A 19,813-nucleotide genomic window follows, 5' to 3' on the forward strand; every position below is an offset into this window, starting at 1 on the left:
TTGAAATATTTGGTGTAGGATCAATTAGCAAATCAAGGGAAACTAAAGGGGCAAATGAGTCTTTTGATAAGGAAAAAATAATTAAATGATAGTGGAGGATATTTAAATCTACGTGGAAAGCTAATGAGAGAAACAAGGTTCTGGATATTTCTTTCTTCTTCCTTCTTCTTCTCTACCGTGAAGCCAAGCTAAAGGTGAATTTTCTTGTGATCAAATTCTTGATGAATTTAAGGTTGCTTATTGATCCATAGTTGATAACTAAGCTTAAGGAAAACTTAGATTATCTTAAAACCATAAAATGAGGAGTATATGAAGAATCAAAGAAAGGAAGTAGAAAAGTGAAATCTTGGATTAGAGCTCATAATAAGAATTAGAAGTGGGATTTGACTTGTCATAAAGCTAACTAAGAAGTATGAAGTGTTAGAATTCAAATTAGAACATGTTAGAATTTGGGTTAGATTCTTAAACTCAACATGGAGAATGGGATTTCTAAGTTTTAAAAGTATGGAATGGATAATAATTAGTTTAAGTAAGAGTATACAAGTTAAGGATATAAAAAAGGGAAATATAAAGTGTTAAGTAGACTAAGAAGAGATTTTCATGCTAAAATGACAATTCTGGGTAATGTGCATCGATGCACATTCATTGTGCACCGATGCATTAAGGATAAATTCCAGAAATTGTTCAAGGTGTATCGATGCACCCCATTAAATACAAACATCGAATAGGATTTATGCATCGATGCATGGTGTAGTGCATCGATGCATACCTCCATTAAAATATGAAAATGGCTTTTCTTTTAGCCTAAGAAATGATAGTTTAGAATATACTAATTAGTATACTGATAAGTATCAATGAATTACTATGTACATATCGAGCCTAAACGAGTTCTGGAACAATCGAAAAGTAGGATTGATCGAGGGAAAGACAAAGAAATCTAGGTGAGTGCATATGCATAGCATGAATATGTATTCTATTCAGTTCTAGACTTGTGATAAGCCTAGATTCAATATTTTGATACACGATCGCATTTCATATTATGATACATGACATGAATTCATACCATATGTATTATATGACATGAATATGCAAGAAAAGTTATATGAGTTATGTGATAAAGGTATGGAAATGATATGTCTATGTGATAAAGGTATGAAAATAATATGTTTACGTGATACAAATTATGTGAATGGTGAAAGCCCATGTTATGTAGATGAGAACTATAAGTATAGTTGGCATGCCAAGGGTAAAGGGTCTACGCGGTCCTTCGGGATATATATATATTCTTTAGAACATGTGTGAAGTCTTGTGAGACACATACTTGATCCCTAGTATATGTATATGATTCTTAAGGAATGATATGTGGTCCTTATGGACATTATTATATGGCACTACGGTGCAATTCTACGCGGCACTCCGGTGCAATTCTACGTGGCACTTCGGTGCAATTATACGAGCTGTGGTGACAGCATAGTGCACAACCTCACAATACTCACATACCTTAGGTTCTCAGTATGGTACCATGGGCTAATGAACTTAATAAGGTGAACTTATGAATGTGAATTTGATAAGTATAATTGTAGGAAACATGGTTATGGTTATTGCATTGTTTACATACATTTTATTATTGCAACCCATCTCATTTTGGCAATTCCTTTATATTTTATTGATATTGTTATATTGCCTCACTAAGTCGATGACTTAGCGTGTGAGTGTTTCACACGTAGGATCCGATAAAGTAGACGATCGAGGTTAAGCATCTGGACAACATTACTCCTGCAACTATCAGATCAGAAGCAACTTAATCAGTAGGTCATTTTGTTATGTAAAGGGATGTCGGCATGTAACTAAAGGGTTAAGTTGTGTATGCTATGAGTATTTTGATAAACTTATATTAATATATGTATATTATCTTATTTTAATAAAATAAGTTCGAATGTTTTATCGATTTTTTTTAGTATTATTTTGTTTAGTCAAGGTGACATCCTGGACTCGGATCCGGGTTGGATATGAGTTGAGGGTGTTACATTTAATGGTATCAGAGCTATGGTTTAGCCGATTCTAGGCATAAACCAGAGTCTATAGAGTCTTTAAATGGAATATATGCCAACAAATAGTGAGAACTTCTGATCTGGTATAGTATGAGTATGTTGTTTTGCTAATAGAACAATGTGTTTATTTTATTAGATGTCGGGACATAATAGCTCCCGAAGTGAAGCGGGAGAAGATAGGCCTGCTGAAAGCAGTAATTCACGTGCCCTGGCCAGGCAAGGTGAAGAACATGCATCTCAAGGAGTGACTATGCAAGATCAGGATACGTTCTTCAGAACGTTAGACGCTATTCTGATGCGTCTTCAACCTCCTGCTCCACCAACCCAAAGAATGAATGTAGCAAAAGAGTTGAAAGGTTTAGGAGCTCCCGAGTTTAAGGGAGAAGCCGAGGAAGGTCCGGTTGCAGCGGATCTTTGGCTAAATGATTTAAAAATCATGTTGGATGGTCTCCACTGTTCTGAAGTTGAGAAGTTAGATGGAACTGCCTCGTTGCTGAGGGGTCAGGCGAGGATATGGTGGATGAACCTCACCATGAGGATGTCCAGTGACCAGTTGACTTGGTCTTTGTTCTTAGATGAACTTAAAAATAAGTACATTGGAGATCAATTTATTCGGCAGATGAAGCAGGAGTTTTTAAATTTGAAATAGATGAACCGCTCTGTATATGAGTATGAATGTGAGTTCAACAAGCTGAGTAGGTTTGCATCTGAGCTTATGCCTACTGAAAAAGAGGATTGTGAATGGTTTATGGAGGGTTTACGCCCTAGATTGAAAGAGATACTGATAGTATTGAATTTGTCATCGTTCCAAGAGGTGATCAATCGTGCCAAGGCTCTTGAAAGAGCTCAGAATGAGAGATTCGGGGATTTTAGAGTTCAGACATCAAAGAGAACGGGTACTTCTTCTAGCTTAGTACCATCAAAAAGAGGAAGAGACTCAGGATTTCGATTACAAGCTAGATCAGAATCAGTTGCATCATCTGCTAGGGGAGCAAGTCAGGCAAGACCTAGACAGACGCAGTCAGTAGGATCTGGTGTTGGGAGATCGACTCCGAGTCAAGCGAGACAGTGTCAGCACTGTGGGAAAAACTATTTTGGGGCTTGTCAGATGGCTACTGTGACTTGTTTTCGATGCGGAGATGCCGGACATTTTATCTGGGATTGTCCATTGATGGTTGGTGAGCCTGCACCATCTGAAAGAGTTGGTTATGCCTCACAAAGAGGACAAGGAAGAGGCGGAGGAAGGAACCAATCTGAATCCTCTGCTCCACCTGAAGTTTGGTCAACCGCGCGGGTGTACAATCTAAAGACAAGTGAAGACCGTGATGACCTTGATATTATAGCAGGTACTTTTCAGTTGTACGATAAATTAGTATTGGTACTGATTGATCCAGGCTCTAATTATTCTTACATTAAGAGTAAGTTAGTAAAAGAATTAAGGATTCCCTTAGAAGCTACGAGTAATAAGATTATAGTAACTAATCCTTTAGGCCATAGTGCTCGGGTGAACAAAGTCTGTAAGGGGTGTCCCATAAAGATTCAAGGAATTAAATTCCCTGCTAATCTGATAGAATTACCCTTTGACGAGTTTGAAGTGATTCTGGGAATGGATTGGTTGTTCCATTACTATGGAGATGTTAATTGTAGATCGAAAATGATAACCTTGAAAAGTTCAGGAGGAACAGAGATAAGTGTGAGTAGTGAAAGGTTTAACCCTTTAGCAAATATAATGTCAGTAATGTCAGCTAAGAAGATGTTGTTACAAGGATGTCAAGGATTTCTTGTAAATATGATAGATGTAAGAGCTAAAGAGAGAGTGCTAGAGGAGATTCCAATAGTTCAAGAATTCCCTGATGTTTTTCCTACTGAGTTGCCAGGATTACCTCCAGATAGAGAGGTAGAATTTCAAATTGAAGTAATGCCAGGAACCGCTCCAATTGCAATGGCACCTTATCAGATGGCTCCGAAAGAATTGCAAGAGTTAAAGAATCAATTGCAAGAGTTGTTAGAAAAGGGATTTATTTGACCATGTGTGTTACCTTGGGGAGCTCCGGTGTTATTTGTTAAGAAGAATAATGGATCAATGCGTCTCTGTATTGATTATCGACAGCTTAATAAGGTGACCATCAAGAACAAGTATCCCCTTTTACGCATTGATGACTTGTTTGATTAACTAAAAGGAGCTTCGGTATTTTCGAAGATCGATCTACGTTTGGGTTATCATTAATTGAAGATTCAAGAGAAAGATATTTCGAAGACGGCTTTCAGAACGAGATATGGTCATTATGAATTCATTGTAATGCCATTCGAAGTAACGAATGCTCCTACTGCTTTCATGGATCTTATGAACAAGATTTTTCAGCCCTATTTGGACCAGTTTGTTGTTGTCTTTATTGATGACATACCGGTGTACTCGAAATCCATTGAAGAGCATAGCGCACATCTGAGGCTAGTTTTGTAAATTCTCAGGGATAAGAATCTTTATGCGAAATTGTCCAAATGTGAATTCTGGATAAACAAAGTAATTTTCTTGGGGCATGTGATCTCGGTAGATGGGATTAGAGTGGACCCTCAGAAGATAAAAGATATAATGGACTGGGAAGTTCCAAAGAATGTATATGAAGTTTGGAGTTTCTTTGGACTTATCGGTTATTATCGAAGATTCGTTAAGAATTTTTTGATGATAGTGCTGCCTTTAACGAAGATGATGAGAAAGAATGTACCGTTTGTTTGGACTTCTGAATGTCAAGATAGCTTTGAAGCTTTAAAGAAAATTTTGACAGAAGCTCATGTATTGGTTCAACCAGAATCTGGCAAGAATTTTGTAGTATTCAGTGACGCATCTCATAATGGTTTGGGTTGTGTAGTAATGCAAGAAGGAAAGGTGGTAGTGTATGCATCGAGACAGTTTAAACCGCATGAAAAAAATTACCCCACCCATGATTTAGAAATGGTTGCCGTAGTGTTCGCTCTCAAGATTTGGCATCATTATCTGTATGGAGAAAGATGTTACTTGTATACAGACCATAAAAGTATGAAGTACCTGATGACTCAAAAAGAGTTGAATTTGAGGCAACGTAGATGGGTAGAGTTCTTAAAAGATTATGATGTGATAATTGACTATCATCCCGGAAAGGCTAACGTGGTAGCAAATGCTTTGAGTAGAAAGACGTTTGCAGCCTTACGAGCTATGGATGCAAGATTATCTTTAACTGGAGACGGTGGTCTTTGTGCAGAGTTAAAACTTAAACCAGCATGGTTGGAACGAATAGGAGAATTGCAAAGTAAAGATAGAACGTGTTTGAAAAGAATTGAGCAAGTGAAGAGCAAAGAGCTTAAAGACTTTGAGGTTAAGTCAGATTGAAATTTGTATTACAAAGGAAGATTTGTGATACCCGACAATGAGGATTTGAAGAAAGAAATATTAACAGAGGCTCATTGCAGTCCATTAACGATGCACCTGGGTGGAACCAAGATGTATATGGATTTGAAGGATCGATTTTGGTGGTCAGGGATGAAACGAAGCATCACCGAATTTGTGTCTAAGTGTTTGATATGTCAACAAGTCAAAGCTGAGCATCAAGTTCCGTCAGGATTATTGCAACCGCTTTACATTCCTCAATGGAAATGGGAAAATGTTACGATGGATTTTGTTTCGGGGTTACCCTTGACTCCGAACAAAAGAGAATCAATCTGGGTAATTGTTGATCGATTGACTAAGTCAGCGCATTTCCTTCCAGTTAGAACATATTTCTCTATGGAAAAGTACGCGGAGCTCTATATTAGAGAAATTATTAGATTGCATAGAGTGCTTGTTTCCATAGTCTCTGATCGAGACCCTCGATTCACTTCAAGATTCTGGAAATCTTTGCATGGAGCGTTGGGAACTCGTTTAAACTTTAGTATGGCTTTTCATCCTCAGACTGATGGGCAATCAGAGAGAACTATTTAGATCTTGGAAGATATGTTGAGAGCATGCGTAATAGAATTCAAAGGATCATGGGGGAAAATATTTACCACTGGCAGAATTCGCTTACAACAATAGTTATCAGTCCAGTATAAAGATGGCCTCATATGAGGCATTATATGGGAGGAAATGTCGTACTCCATTAAATTGGTATGAACTCAAAGATCGAAGTGTTCTTGGTCCGGATTTAATTCAAGATGTAGAAAAGAAAGTTTGAGAAATTCAGCATAACCTCAAAGTGGCCTCTGATCGGCAAAAGTCTTATTCTGATCTTAAAAGAAAAGAGATTGAGTTCGAGGTTGGAGATAAACTTTTCCTTAAAGTATCTCCCTGGAAGAAAATATTACGTTTTGGTCGGAAAGGAAAGTTAAGTCATAGATTCATTGGGCCATATGAAGTTGTTAAGAGGATAGGACCCGTGGCATATCAGTTATCCTTGCCACCGGAAATGGATAAGATCCATAACGTCTTCCATGTGTCCATGTTACGAAGATATAGGTTTGATCCCTCTCACATCGTTGCACCAGAACAAGTAGAAGTCCAATCGGATCTGACATATGAAGAAGAACCAGTGAGAATATTGGCTTATAAAGTCAAACAGTTAAGGAGTAAGACAATTCCATTGGTCAAGGTTCTTTGGAGAAATCACAAGGTAGAAAAAGCCACGTGGGAATGTGAAGAAGATATGTGACTTCAATATCCCCATCTGTTCGTACAATGAAAATTTGAGGACGAATTTTCTTGAGGGAGGGAGATTTGTAACATCCTCCATACCGGGTTAGTGATTAAATTGTGAAATTTTAAAAGTTAGTGATCAAAGTAGATAAATTGAAAGTTGAATGAATTAATTGAAATATTTGGTGTAGGATCAATTAGCAAAGCAAAGGGAACTAAAGGGGCAAATGAGTCTTTTGATAAGGAAAAAATAATTAAATGATAGTAGAGGATATTTAAATCCACGTGGAAAGCTAATGAGAGAAACAAGGTTCTGGATATTTCTTTCTTCTTCCTTCTTCTTCTCTGCCGTGAAGCCAAGCTAAAGGTGAGTTTTCTTGTGATCAAATTCTTGATGAATTTAAGGTTGTTTATTGATCCTTAGTTGATAACTAAGCTTAAGGAAAGCTTAAATTATCTTAAAACCATAAAATAAGGAGTATATGAAGAATCAAAGAAAGGAAGTAGAAAAGTGAAATCTTATATTAGAGCTTATAATAAGAATTAGAAGTGGGATTTGACTTGTCATAAAGCTAACTAAGAAGTATGAAGTGTTAGAAATCAAATTAGAACATGTTGGAATTTGGGTTAGATTCTTAAACTCAATATGGAGAATGGGATTTCTAAGTTTTAAAAGTATGGAATGGATAATAATTAGTTTAAGTAAGAGTATGCAAGTTAAGGATATAAAAAGAGGGGAAATATAAAGTGTTAAGTAGACTAAGAAAAGATTTTCATGCTAAAATGACAATTCTGGGTAATGTGCATCAATGCACATTCATTGTGCACCGATGCATCAAGGATAAATTCCAGAAATTGTTCAAGGTGTATCGATGCACCCCATTAAATACAAACATCGAATAAGATTTATGCATCGATGCATAGTGTAGTGCATCGATGCATACCTCCATTAAAAGATGAAAATGGCTTTTCTTTTAGCCTAAGAAATGATAGTTTAGAATATACTAATTAGTATACTGATAAGTATCAATGAATTGCTATGTAGATATCGAGCCTAAATGAGTTCTAGAATAATCGACAAGTAGGATTGATCGAGGGAAAGACAAAGAAATCTAGGTGAGTGCATATGCATAACATGAATATGTATTTTATTCAGTTCTAGACTTGTGATAAGTCTAGATTCAATATTTTGATACATGATCGCATTTCATATTATGATACATGACATGAATTCATACCATATGTATTATGTGACATGAATATGCAAGAAAAGTTATATGAGTTATGTAATAAAGGTATGGAAATGATATGTCTATATGATAAAGGTATGAAAATAATATGTTTACGTGATACAAATTATGTGAATGGTGAAAGCCCATGTTATGTAGATGAGAACTATAGGTATAGTTGGCATGCCAAGGGTAGAGAGTCTACGCGGTCCTTCGGGATATATATATATATATTCTTTGGAACATGTGTGAAGTCTTGTGAGATATATACTTGATCCCTAGTATATGTATATGATTCTTAAGGAATGATATGTGGTCCTTATGGACATTATTATATGGCACTACGGTGCAATTCTACGCGGCACTTCGGTGCAATTCTACGTGGCACTTCGGTGTAATTATACGAGCTGTGGTGACAGCATAGTGCACAACCTCACAATACTCACATACCTTACGTTCTCAGTATGGTACCATGGGCTAATGAACTTAATAAGGTGAACTTATGAATGCGAATTTGATAAGTATATGTGTAGGAAACATGGTTATGGTTATTGCATTGTTTACATACATCTTATTATTGCAACCCATCTCATTTTAGCAATTCCTTTATATTTTATTGATATTGTTATATTGCCTCAGTAAGTCGATGACTTAGCGTGTGAGTGTTTCATACGTAGGATCCAATAAAGTAGACGATCGAGGTTAAGCAGGACAACATTACTCCTGCAACTATCAGATCAGAAGCAACTTAATCAGTGGGTCATTTTGTTATGTAAAGGGATGTTGGCATGTAACTAAAGGGTTAAGTTGTGTATGCTCTGAGTATTTTGATAAACTTGTATTAATATATGTATATTATCTTATTTTAATAAAATAAGTTCGAATGTTTTATCGGGTTTTTTTTAGTATTGTTTTGTTTAGTCAAGGTGACATCCTGGACTCATATCTGGGTTGGATATGAGTTGAGGGTGTTACATGATCACTCCTAACACTAGTCATAGAGTAACCTTTTTCGTTTTGGATTACTTTTGAAAACGTGATGAATTTTTCTAATGCTTCAACTTTAGTACTTAAGAATAGAACCCAATTATATCTAGAATAGTCATCTACCAAGACAAATGCATATTGTTTTCCACCCAATCTAGTAGTTCTGGTTGGCCCAAAAAGATATATATGGATCAATTGTAATACTCTACTAGTTGATACATCGTTAATGGATTTAAAAGAAATTCACTTTTGTTTTCCTTTAGCACAAGCATCACATATTTTATCATTATCAAATTTTAGTTTAGGCAACCCTCGAACTAAATCACCTTGAATTAGTAGTTGCAAAACACTCATACTAGCATGTCCTAGTCTTCTATGCCATAACCAACTATCATGCTCATCCTTAGCTACTAGGCATAAATTAGTCATATCAATAGAATCTAAATGCACCATGTATATGTTTCCTATTCTATGACATTGAATCATTTATCAAAAAATTGACTAATGCTCAAAAGTTTATGCTTTAATTCATTCACATATAAAACATTCTTAATTTGTATAGAAGAGGTATTACTTATAGTGCCTATACCTTCAATGTGACCTTTTGAGTTATCACCAAAAGTCATTTCTCCTCCATTTTTGGCGTTAAGCTCAATGAACCGGCTTTTGTCCCCTATCATGTGTCTCGAGCATCCACTATCAAGGTACCATGAGTTTGAATTTGTTTCCCGTGCCTTGTAGCAATGCTCCTTTTCCTATAAACATAGATTAATTTCTAATTTTTGGTACCCAAATTATTTTGGGTACATATTCATTAGTTTCCAAAATCCTAGTCCCCTTAGGTATCCATTTGTGTAGGATATCCTTATCTTTAGTAGTAATGAGCTCTTTAGGAACCCATATACTTTAACGATTTTTTCATTAGAGGTTCTTCGGTGACCTCTATGATTGTATTTTTTAAAACTTTTTCTAACAAAGTTGGATTTTGAATTTTCTCCATTTTCAAAATGTTTTGTTCCAACTTTATCAAAAGAAGCTTTAAGATCATCAATTTTCTTTTGATGATCATCATTGACCTTTGAAAGTAAATTTTGCAAATCCGAATTTTTCTTTTTAAACTCTTCTAATTTGATTTGCAAATCTTTGATTTTACTTTCAAGATCGTTGTTGGTTTTGGATATGAGTTTATTTTCATTTTTCAATTTTGAAATATCATTTTTATATTTTAAAAATAATTTCTCATAATCCGAAGCCAACCCATTATATTCCTCTAATAGCTCATCATAAGATAAATCATCAAATTCAGATGAGTTAGAGGTTACCTTAGAATCTTCCCTGAATGCCATCAAGCACAAGTTTACTACTTCTTGTTCCTCTTCATCGGAACCCTCTTCATCGCTCCATGTAGCCACATGAGTCTTGTGCTTATTCTTCGATTGACCTTTTCTTTTCAATTGTGGGCAATCATATTTGACATGCCCCGACTTTTTATATTCATAGCAAATGATCGGGTCCTTCTCTTTTGGTTCATTTTTGAGGCCTTCATTTCGTTTGAATTTTCTTCCTTTGTAAGCTCTCATCATTTTTCTGAATCGTTTGGCAAACAATGCCATTTCCTCGTCATCGTCATCTTCATCTGAATCACTATCATCTTTTGTGGATTTGAGAGCAACTCCAATGTTTTTCTTCTCCTCCTTCTCATTTGGTGTCTCTTCAATCTTATCGAGGTCCACCTCATCTTCAAGCATCATTCATGAGTGAGGAGAGAACCGATTAGCTCTTCAAGAGTTAAGGACTTTAGGTTCTTAGCCTCGATGATTGTCGTCTTCTTAGATTGCCATGATTTTGGAAGCGAGTAAACTAACTTCCTCACAAGCTTCTCGTTAGGAATGATCTCTCCATATGATTTGAGACTATTGGCAATAGTTGAGAATCTATCCGTCATAGCTTTGATATCTTCATTTGGTTTCATCCTGAAATTTTCATAGCTATGTGTTAGAAGACTAATTTTAGATTCTTTTACCTCGTCAGTGCCTTCATGAGTGACTTGTAGTTTATCCCATATTTCTTTGGCGGTTGTACAAGATGAAACTCTTCCATATTCATCTGGTCCAAGAGGACAAAATATGATATGTATAGCTTTGGAGTTGAGCTGGAACATTCTTGTCTCTCATTCACTCCACAATCTTGGATGAGTGAGAGGTTTGATATATCCGTCTTCTACAACATTCCATGATCTCATGTTACTGGATTGAATGAAATACACCATCCTATTCTTCCAATAGGCATAGTTAGCTCCATTGAAGAAAGGAGACTTGTTGACAGGCATCGAATCGAGACCGGAGTCGACGTTTAAAATGGAGGCCATTGATGACTTTGATTATCGATGTAACTCTTCCCGGATCTACTCAAGAGGTGATTAAACCTTTAAATGAGTCAAGCTCTGATACCAATTGTTGAGTTAATCGATCGATGGAAGCGGCCAAGAGGGGGTGAATTGGCAATTAAAATTTTGGTGGAAGCTTTTGCAGAAAATTGAAAGTAATTATACAGCGATTTAGATTGGTTTGACTTTCTCAATCAAAGTCTACGTCCACTACCTTAGCTATCCACACTAAGGATTTTCCAACAAATTCACTAATTTTTTCTTTCTTTTGAGGCCAAAGAGATAACCTTACAACTCTCTCAAGAATATACCCTAATTCTTGATAACACTCTTTCTCAAAGATAATATTACAAATTTGCAAACTTACAAGGAAATCCTCACAAGGTAGAATGTTTGCACAATTCTAGAACAAAGAAAAGAACACTCAAAAATGAATACAATTGAGTACAAGTAGTGTTCTAGAAAGCAAAATGAATATTGAATGAAAAAAAGGCTTGAAATGCTCAAACTTGAGGTTTGATGCTTTCTCTTTGATTCTCTCTTGATTCTAGTTGATTGTTGTTTCTTGTTTTTTATCAATGGCTTCTATGCTTGTTTAAATACACCTTCAAATGATTATGAATGTTGGGGATGATTAGTGGATTCAATAGAGTCGTTTTAGTGTGAAATCAATTAATAAAATAGCTTGGAGCGTGGGGGGAATCGATACCTCCTCATGGGGAATCGCTTCCCTAAGTGTAAAATTCAAATATTTTGACTGTTAAACACGGGCAATCGGTACCCCCTTGGGGGGGAATCGGTTCCCTCTGAGCATTCTATTTTTCTCGGAGCCAAACCATTCAGGGGGAATCGGTTCCCTCTGGACATTCTGGAATTTTTGGCTTTAAAATGGTTCGAAATGTTTTGTAAAATTGTTTTGAAATTATTTTAAGTTTAAAACTTAATTTTACACTTGAGTAAGGATTAAAAATGACATTTGAAAGATTTGGAGTAATATTTTGATATTCGAATAATTATATCGAATATACTTAGAAAATCTTTTTGGAAAATCTTAAAATTCATTTATCTTAATTTGTTATATCGAAATATCAAAATGTTTTCAATAGTGGATTGGATAAATTTGTTTACTTATGTCCCTACCTGTTGTATCAATCTAGTTAAGAAATTAGAGACCCATGTAAAGATTAGGGAGATTATTCTTAGGTTGATTCCTAGATGTATTAATTGGGAGGCTAACAAATTAGCTAAAGAAGAAATTGGGTGAATTATAGGGCACTTCTGGGTGCTCTAATTGCATTAGAGAGTTTTAGTTTTGGTATTGTACAAGGAACGATATCTTTTTTTGGGCTTTTAATAAATTAGAGGCACTTTTTTCCTCATTCCGCTATTTGTTCCTTTCCTTTGTGGTATGGGTCAACTATAAAGGGTGTTTCTAATGAAACCTCCTACTTCTATCAAAAAGAAAATGGGGAGATGTATTCACGATGTTATCTTCAATGTCTCCCCTAAAGATAATGAGGCTGTAAAAAAGAATCATCTTCAGAAAAAGTACCATCAACACTAATTAAAAAAAAGGTCTTAGAAGGTGGGTGATAATATTTTTTTTTAACTTTTTTGTGTAGACAAATATCCAATGAATCGACATTTAATAACACATGGATCTAATTGTCCCTTAATATGAGAATGAATACGAACAAACGCAATACATCCTGAAACACGAGGAAAAAAATAATATGAGATCGAAGAGTTAGGGAAAAACTTAAGGAGGACATCAATTAGACTTTGTATGTCAAGAACATGTGAGGATTCTTGAATAATTCCTTTTCCTTGAAAAATGTAGAAAAAATCTATTAAAAAATTGCATTGTCTGACCTAAATCTTTTAGCTTTCACAACAAATTGAGTATGAACCATATTATAAAAATTAGGAAAGACGATTTATGTTCGAGGAGGAGATAGATCCACGTGACACGAGTACAATCGTCTATAAAAGACAAAAACATCAAGCACCATAGACTTTTGTAACAATTAGCACTATGACTGAGTAAAAGAAATGAAGGCTCTTTTATTACTTACTCGAAATGAAACACGTTTTTGTTTGGCCAACTCACAATCAGTGCCATGAAATATATCTTAAAAGATAATTGGGTTATCCTAAAAGGTGGTTGACCTAAATGACAATAATGAAGCCAAATTTTATTTTGGTTTGTCCTAACAGATTCCAAAAGAATTTATGATAGATTGCAAGTTTGTTCCAAGAAGTAGAGATCATCTTTTTGACTAGCTTGCTCAATCTTCCTCTTCGTGTCTATTGCCTGATAAATAAAATGTGAATGGGGAAAGGTTACAATGCAATTCAAATCAGTGGTTAATTTGTGAATAGAAATAAGGTTGGCAAAGAGATTTGGAACATGGAGAACATTTTTCAGGATAAGGTCTTTATCAAGGTAAATGTCCCTTGGCCAGTGGTGGTGTCATTTGCTATGGTGATCTTTGAACGGCTATCGCTTGGGGTGTAGTTGAGGAAATATTTTGAAGAATAAGTCATATGGTCATTGGCTCCAGAACCTATTACCCTTATGAGAGGAGAGGTTATTTTTTAGATAGTAGGATAAAAGGAAGAGGAATATCTGACAACATCGATGGACAAGTACCTGTCGAAGATAGATTTTCAAGAGATTTCAACAAGTTTTCTAGTTTCTCAATTTCCTCAATATTAAACTTAGGAGAAGACTTCTTTTCTTTACTAGTCGAGAGAGAGCTTACGGAAAGTGTTTTGATTATGATCACTTACATTTCAAGCGGGCAGTTGTCTTGTCATGGAGTTTCCAAAACTTTTGACTGGGTAACGAGGCTTTTTATAGTATGTGCAAAATTGGGCATCACGATAGTCCGACTCCAAGTGAATATTCTGCAAATCACCTACTGTAACAACAATACTCTCAACATTAAAGGCATGAGTGACAAAACTCGTAATCTTGGCTGAATCAAATGAGACTAGGTAATAGGTAACATTGTTGATAGCGATTTATGTGTGAGAGGGCTGGTTATCTTGGCTAAACCAGTAGGGTTTTCCGACATATTCAATGGGCTAAAAATTCTCCGATCAGGAACAAAACCTAAGCTGATACCATGTTATAATCTAGGAAATAAACTGAAGAAGAGGGAAAGAATAAAAGAGGTACTGAAAGAGAAATTTGATTTGAATTTATCATATTACAATAGTTTAAATAAATTGAGTTGCTGACTTCTAATAGGACATTTCTGCTAAAGATAAAATTCTAAGACTCCCAAACAGATGAGACTTCTACACCGCTGATTCTGACAAAAACAACATAAATTGCATTCCACGTGCTTCTGTTCCATTTGTGGTATTTCATTCTATTTTAAAGTCACAAGTTTTTCTCATTTTTTTACCTTGTGTCTTTTGAAGTGCAAAACTTATCTCGCACACGGCATAATATTAGCGCATCAACTGGTTTGAGTGATCCAGCTGTTGCCACTGGAATTTCTGATCTTGTTTTGTGAATCTAAACCGGCTGCTACCGAGTCCGATACGCTTGATGATGATCTAGTAAATGCTTGGGCAGCCAACCTTGGTGACATCCCGGCGGTGAACAGGATAAGAAATTATGTTTTACCTGAATTTTTATTCAAGTGATGCTTCTGTTTAAGGATTATAGTTCTGGAATCAAATGCCTATTCTCTATGTGTTAACTTTTGTTGGTTTGACTATAGATGTTAGCTGATTGTGCACTGTACTCTAATTGATTTTTGATAGAGGGCATACTTACGTTAACTCTTTTCATGCATGTGAGCGGTCTGATAATCTGCAAGACAAATGGTTGCGGAAATGACTTTCATATCTACAGAGAATTAATGCATTAAACTCCCAAACATGATAGAAGGCTATTAACTTTTACAGCCTTGAAGCTCTATCATGCAGTGCAGCCGCACCATGTTTTTTTGTTGTTTTTGACCCTACCATAAAGCTTGCATACTTATCATTATTATTATTGCCAATAAAATGTAAGGAATCTTTACCCTTTTTATGTTGTATGAAACACACACAAACTATCTCACACTGGTTTGAGAATGACCTTTTCCCCAAAGGTTATCCTTGTATCGTAATGTCTGCATTGATTGAGAAAGAAGTTCCGGTTAGTTTCAAAGAGTTCCAATAATTACAAGATCACATCTATGCACTTTACCTTTTTCTTTCTAGGTTGTGATTACTAATGTTCCAATTGAGGTTCATCTTCTCTCTACATCATTCTAGGTCAATGAATTTCTTGCCGGTGCTGGAACTGAAGCACCAGATGTTGATGAGAACATTGTCTCTAGACCTTCTGGTAGTTATGATGACATGTGGGCCAAGACACTTTTGGAGAGTACAGAAATGGAGGTATGATTTCTTCCAAATCCCTCACATGTTGATTGATGTAGATTAATAGTATCAAAATTTGACTGGACTAAAAAACCTGCTTGGAACCGAACCCTGACCATTTTGGACTGACTGCAAATGTCAGACTCGTGAACCTGAGGGGAAAGAAAATCTAAACAAGAAATGACTGGAACCAAAACTCAAGACTGAACCAACTCAAAACCCAGAAAACTTGAATGCTTCATCATTAGTGCCCAAATGATCAAATGTTAAAACCAATCAAAATTATATTAATTAATCGATATTTATGAAAATTAATTGATCAATATTTATTGTTGTAAACTTTTAGTTATGTGAAAAATAATTGATCGATATTTATGAAGTTATTCTTCAACCCAAGACGTTTTCTCTTCATTAATTCTAATAGTGAACTTTGCAAAATGTTAAAATTGAAACTATTATCAATTAATTCTAAATAACATGATGTTTAATTTGTTGTAATTTTTAAGCATTAAAGTTCTGCCAGTAAATTTGCTCATTTAATAGAATTCTTCTTAAGTTAGTATTTGCTTTTTTTTCTTTCGCCAACAAGGTAGTATTTGCTTTTTCTTGGCCAACAAATTAGTATTGTTTATGAACAGCGTTTTGTACTTCTAATAATCTCCATTACTCAATGATCCAATCCATTTTTTCAATGAAAAAGTTTAAAAAAATTCTTGAAAAATTGAAATAAATATTAAAATATTATTAATAAAAAGAGAATAAAACACACAAAAATGCCAACAGTGAGTGTATAGACAAAACTATTGTACCATTATATTAATGCAATGAACTTATTGAAATGGTTATAGGTTATATGAATGTTAAACTCAAAAACTGGCAGCTTGAACCCAAAATAGTCCAAATATGACCCTGTTCGGAATTACACTTGAGGGAGACTGTTTGACTTAAATCCACCTGATTACTATAGACTCGGAGTTTGAAACAATGTGCATTTTGGCTATCTGAGATATTGACCATTTCGATGGTATTTCTTGACTTGCAGGAAGATGATGTCAGGTTGTTAGGTTCTTCTTCTCCTGAGTAAACAGGATCGGTTGAAACTTCCATATCATCTCACTTTGGTGGAATGAACTATCCTTCATTGTTCAGTTCCCGACCAACTACTTATGGGGCTTCACAACCATCGGTATATAAAATGCAATCAATATTCTTGGTTAATAAGTGGTTTTCTGATATACTTATCTAAGTTTCCATTCATTCATTCATACTATAGTTCTTGTTCCATTTATTTTCATGGATTGGTTAGGAAACATTATCTATTGATTGTAAACTGATGCTTCCCTCTGCTATGGACTTGTCATTAGTTCTCCATTAAGATGATTGTTTTATTCAAGGGTTGGGGGGAGGGGGAAAGGAATGTGTTGAATATTAATGGCCCAAAATTTTCAGTGGTGCATTTGTTATTATGTTTGCTTTCAACGAGACTTTCTCTTTTGCAACTATGCAATAAGCTTTGTTGTCATAGTAGAAAAGCTAAGTGCTGCATAATCAAATTGCTAGGTTGTATATTTTAAAGACCATGGAGGGTTAATGCATTTTTGACAATTAAATTATTTGTATAGTAGTTCATGTTTTGTTCAAGAATCAAGAATTGTTCTCGTTAACAATTAACAAAGTGAACAAAATGTTGCTGTTGTTTGTGGTGAATCTTATCTCCTTTTCTGTGTCTTTGACTTTTTAATTTTGGCCGGTTCAACTTCCTCTAGCAGGAGAGATCAGGTGGAAGTAGGTTTAATAATCCTTCATCTATGTATGAGTGTTATGGTTATCCAGTAAGTATTATTTTCCCTATGCAATCTATTCTGGTATCTCAGATTTATGTTTTATTTCTGATTCACCAGACATTCTCAGATTAGAGAAGAACCTCCACCATATACATCACCTGAACGCTATGATTCATTTGAAAACTCCTTAGCTGGTCACGGGTCCCACAGTTTTGAGCCCCGGGGTGATGATCGTGTGTCTTCTGGAAACCCACAATTCGGGACCGCATTGTATGATTTTACTGCCGGTGGAGATGATGAGGTAAGTTGCCTCTGCCAGCCAGGATTGTCTTTGAAATTTGAAGACGGTTCATTGTTCATAACAGATTTGCTAGCTTGCCTTCGATTTTTATTCACCGCTGGTTTTGATTTTTGCAAATCATAAGAAAGTTGCATGTAAAATAATAAATTTTAATGGTATAGACCTTTCAGCCAACTAGGTTTCTTTGCCTATTATCATGTGGTAGGAATGGTGCTATGAGTCGATTATCTCATTTGGTTTGGGTGGCTATGCTCAGATGACTAATCACGATTTCCTTGATTGCAGTTGAGCTTAACAACTGGAGAAGGTGTTGAGATCGAGCATGAAGTTGATGGATGGTTTTATGAAGTACTATAGAAGAATGTTGAAAATTGAGTTATGATCATGCTTATCCAATTATAGTTTGGGTGTATACTTGAAATATGGTCGTCTTTTCCATCTGAAATTGTTATTGAGCACACGTTTTTGGGCACAGTTTCTATATCACAGACTATATCAAGGCATCCTTTAGGTGATGCTAAGTTAGATTCTTTTCAAAAGACAGGAGAAATGCATAAGAAAATAAACCTTGGTTGGATGAGCAGGAGCTGGGCGAAATGGAACTTCTAGCTCCAACGGGGGGTCAACTGGCTTCTCTTTTTGTTTCACCTCAACATGCTCGGCATCTGATTCATAACGAGCATCTTCATCATGCACCATATCTTCAAGTCTTGGACTCTTCCCATAGCTCCCTTCCTCCTCCATAGGAAATCTCTAATGGATAAAAGAATTTACATCAAACTTCTAACATGACTACAAGCAGCCCAAAAATTCTATAAAGACAAGAATAAGAAACATATTGCTTTTGACATTTGATACAACTTCCTCTTGCTCCATTTCATGGCGAACTGCATATTCTGCTTCTTCTTCTTCATCGTCATCATAAGCACCAAATACATGATACATCACGAATTTCAGAAGCTGAATGTGAAAGGTGAGTCGGATCCTTCTCCCCCGGTGATTTGCTGCCATTAAGCCAAGTTAGGCACAACAGTAAGGACAAGAATGCATCCAAGGAATCGTTATTATATAAGGCTGTGCATCTATTTTTTTTCTTTCAGTTTTGGAAAAAAACCTTTTGCATTTTAGAGAACTTGTAATACAGTGCCAAATTAACAAGCATTGAACACAAGACAAACAAAATATAGGAGAGCAACAATAAAGGGGAAAAACAGAGAAATGGAGACTGATTAAGGGATAGAGCAAGTTACCTCGTACTTCTAGCCTGATCAACCTCTGCATCTTCATTATCAGTATAATGGTTTTCCTCAGACCTTTCTGAGCCACTCTCAGTCATTTCTCTTCTCCGGCTAGTCACTACCCTCTGCCCATAATCTTCTTTTCATCACTATCTGTATCTTTCGCTTCACTCCCTTCTCTTTGATCGTCGATATCTACTTCTTGGGAACTTTGTACTCTTTGTTTCTTGGGAACTTTGTATATGGTTTCTTTGCTTTTTTTATGTTTTTTTATAAAAATAAATCTACATTTGTAACGTTTATCTCTATCTTCATGACATGTTTTTCTATCTTTGTGGCTCATTATCGCTGTCATTATGACGCGTTATATATATCTTTGTGGTACGTTTTTTCTGTCTTTGTGGCATATTTTTTTGATCGTTTGACCGCTCTTTTTATTTTATGTTTTCTTAGGGTTGGATTTGACGACGTCACGACTGATCAAGATGACGCTTATTGTAATCCAGTTGATCTTTCCTGCTATCGACCCTCAGATTGAATTTGGATACGCGATTTTGTAATCATGATAATTTCTTACAACGCTCAGCTCTGATTTACGATTCTCGTTGATTTTTCAATAACTTAATCCTCTCTTGTGGTACGTTTGTCAATGCAGTCATATTTGTTTGTATCTATTTTTTGTTCGAGTATTTTGGTTGGTTTTTAATCTTTTCCATGTATGTCTTTATATATCTAAATGACTAATTTTAATGTTATACGATAATGTCCAAATTATGTATTTAGTTTATAATAATAATTGTAAATTCTTA

The 19,813-nt window shown here is 35.5% G+C and overlaps 1 protein-coding gene across 1 annotated transcript; it reads left to right on the forward strand.

Moving 5' to 3' along the window:
• Positions 1–15,573: 15,573 nt before the first annotated feature.
• On the forward strand, positions 15,574–18,166 carry LOC120219089. Its single transcript, XM_039215938.1, has 5 exons — positions 15,574–15,699; positions 16,724–16,867; positions 17,451–17,513; positions 17,593–17,766; positions 18,052–18,166. Exons 2-5 carry the CDS (start codon positions 16,808–16,810, stop codon positions 18,121–18,123), a joined length of 369 nt encoding a protein of 122 aa, XP_039071869.1. The 5' UTR covers positions 15,574–15,699; positions 16,724–16,807; the 3' UTR covers positions 18,124–18,166.
• The last annotated feature ends 1,647 nt before the right edge of the window (positions 18,167–19,813 follow it).

This window comes from Hibiscus syriacus, unplaced genomic scaffold, assembly GCF_006381635.1.
Source record: "Hibiscus syriacus cultivar Baekdansim isolate YM2019G1 unplaced genomic scaffold, ASM638163v2 tig00110204_pilon, whole genome shotgun sequence".
NCBI lineage: Eukaryota > Viridiplantae > Streptophyta > Magnoliopsida > Malvales > Malvaceae > Hibiscus > Hibiscus syriacus.